The sequence below is a fragment of the Priapulus caudatus genome, unplaced genomic scaffold (assembly GCF_000485595.1).
Source record: "Priapulus caudatus unplaced genomic scaffold, Priapulus_caudatus-5.0.1 Scaffold835, whole genome shotgun sequence".
In the NCBI taxonomy this organism is placed as follows: Eukaryota; Metazoa; Priapulida; class Priapulimorpha; order Priapulimorphida; family Priapulidae; genus Priapulus; species Priapulus caudatus.
This window is the reverse complement of record NW_014577896.1, coordinates 76,435-78,934: the sequence shown is the minus strand read 5'-3', so window position 1 is coordinate 78,934 and position 2,500 is coordinate 76,435. Positions and strand designations below refer to the sequence as shown.

The 2,500-nt window shown below is 51.6% G+C and overlaps 1 protein-coding gene across 1 annotated transcript in view; it reads left to right on the top strand.

Annotated features, from left to right (window-relative positions):
- Window positions 1-2,383, top strand: part of LOC106813853 — a 4,741-nt gene extending 2,358 nt beyond the window's left edge. Inside the window, exons 3-4 of the mRNA XM_014818090.1 lie at window positions 1,389-1,736; window positions 2,258-2,383. Coding sequence (XP_014673576.1) covers window positions 1,389-1,736; window positions 2,258-2,383 — 474 coding nt within the window. The remainder of the gene's footprint in view (window positions 1-1,388; window positions 1,737-2,257) is intronic.
- Window positions 2,384-2,500: the final 117 nt, after the last annotated feature.

The window sequence follows — 2,500 nt, the reverse complement described above, 5'->3', positions numbered from 1 at the left end:
AATTTTGCAGGCTTTACAGGGCAGTGCCACATCGACCGCCAGCACAGTTGGATCGGACCCGGTCCGAGACCCGTCAGCCAAACCATAGCGAGAACGGCAGTCATGAATTAAACGCGTGCGTGCGTGCGTGGGGCGGGTAAACTAACAGCATGAGTTAGTGTCAGCGTCGGTGTTCCTCGTGATGCAGTCGTGGATGACATCACTCATGGTCGGATGCTGGGTATGTGGTCGCGATGCTGGGATATTTACGCGTGTTGTCATAGAATCTGTTAGTCAGATGCTTTTGTGTCTCCATGTGTTGTGTAAGCTTCCATGTGTATGCAGTTCAATGTACAGGTTCTATATTTACCCTCTCTCCTCATCCTACTCTCTCCTTTTCGCCACCCATCTCTCTCATCCCCTCGTATTCTTGCTGACATCTTACTCTCGCTGCCCTTCTCTTTCTCTCCTCTTCTCTCTCTCTCTCTGCCCTTCTCTCTCTCCCCTTCTCTCTCACCCTCTGACTGTCTCTGCCCTTCTCTCTCTCCCCTTCTCTCTCACCCTCTGACTGTCTCTGCCCTTCTCTCTCACACACTCTCACCTTCTCTGCTCTTCTCTTTCACACACACTCACCCTCTCCCCCCTCTTTCTCTCTCTTTCTGGGGTGTGTTCCGCCTCACCGGGCGTCCGTGACGGGGGAGGTATCTGTGTGTGCGTGCGTGTGTACGTGCGTGTGTACGTATATAGGCATGCTACAGGTGAATGCTGACCAACACCGGGTGAAGGACAGGGGAACGTGTGCATGCGTCAGATTCAGCTGCCAGCTCTCTCTCTCTTTCTACATTGAACCTAGCAGCGATGTCACTAGTATGCTGGTGATAGGTGTCTCCAATCGCGACTCCGTCCTTCCTGTCCATGCATCGTAACAACGTGATCGTTTAATTACTATTAATGATCATTATTTTATACATTTATCATTATTTATTACATTTATTTACTCAATTAATAATTGTAATAACGTGATCGTTTAATTGGGAGCTAAGTCGAAAGAATTATCTAGCTAATTATCTTAGCTAAATCATTGCAGATGCGGCAGTTTCAGCATCAGCTTGCTTGTCGATGCTGTTGCATCAGAAATGGTTTTGGATTCGTCGCGCATGTGTCTTATATTATCCGACGATGTCCGATGATAATTAATTATTTCCGAGTTTTAGTGATTAGTTTGAGTGTTTTTATGCTTTCATTGAAATCTCGAACTTCGAGAGAATCTTACTAGAAACCAAGAGCATCGATCATTGGGTTACGTCATTGTTGAGTTCAACCCCCCCTCCCATGTTTTCATCATTGTCGCAATCACTCGCGCTTCTCACCGGCGCCACTTGTTTTCTTTCCTCGGCCGCTGCCAACAGGATGCGCCGACCAATGACGACGCGATGCCCGCGCGCACGGAGACCGCCGGCAGTGATCGGCGCCCCCTACCTGCCACCGAGAAGAACAACAACGTCGACACGGATGGTTTCGTGAAACCCTTTTCCTGGAGCAAGGAGAACGAGTTCTCGATCGCACATGGAGGAGGAGGAGGAGGAGGAGGAGGAGGAGGCGGAGGCGGGGACGACGGGGGAGGAGTGGGGTGGAGCGAGTTCTCGCGTTTTGGACGTGAGGGGTCGGCACGGCAATCTGTCCTCGGCAACCACCCGGGGATGGACGCCTGGGCAGACGCAGCTCACAGACAGGAGCAGCGTGTGCACGGCTCACAGGTAGGTGGCAGCACATGCACGGGTAGGGGGCAGCACGTGCATGGGTAGGTGGCAGCACGTGCATGGGTAGGGGGCATCACGTGGATGGGTAGGTGGCAGAACTTGCATGGGTAGGTGGCAGAACGTGCATGGGTAGTTGGCAGCACGTGCACGGGTAGGTGGCAGAACGTGCATGGGAAGGGGCCAGCACATCCATGGGTAAGGGGACATATACCTGAGCAGACGAAACATACAGGTAGGAGCAATTTGCTCATAGCTCGCATATAGGTGGCAGCACATACACATCTCACGGGTAGAGGGCAGTACAAGTACAACTCGCAGCTAGGGGGCAGTGCGCACAGCTAGTGTTGCTTCGACACTATAGTACGTACTGGTATATTAGTCTACACCCTGGTCTATCATGTCATAGACTATACCATAGTATGTATTGTATAGTATATATAGTATGTATAGACTCTACAGACCTTTGTCGTACAGCCAGCAATCTTGACCCCCTGTCTCTCTCTCTGTCTCCCCTGCAGCACACGGATAGGAAGGAACCCGTGGGAGGAAGCCACAGTGACCCGGAGGACCATCGGATGGATGCTGAGAGGGAGGCGCGCAAGAACCAGCACAACACTGAAGCTAACAAGGCGAATCAGACGTAAGGCAATCGCAGCCAGCGTTCCCGAGTGATGTTCATTAATGTCAGCTCAATCTTTCTCTCTTCCTCCTCCTCCTCCTCTCTCTCTCTCTCTCTCTCTCTCTCTCTCTCTCTCTCTCTC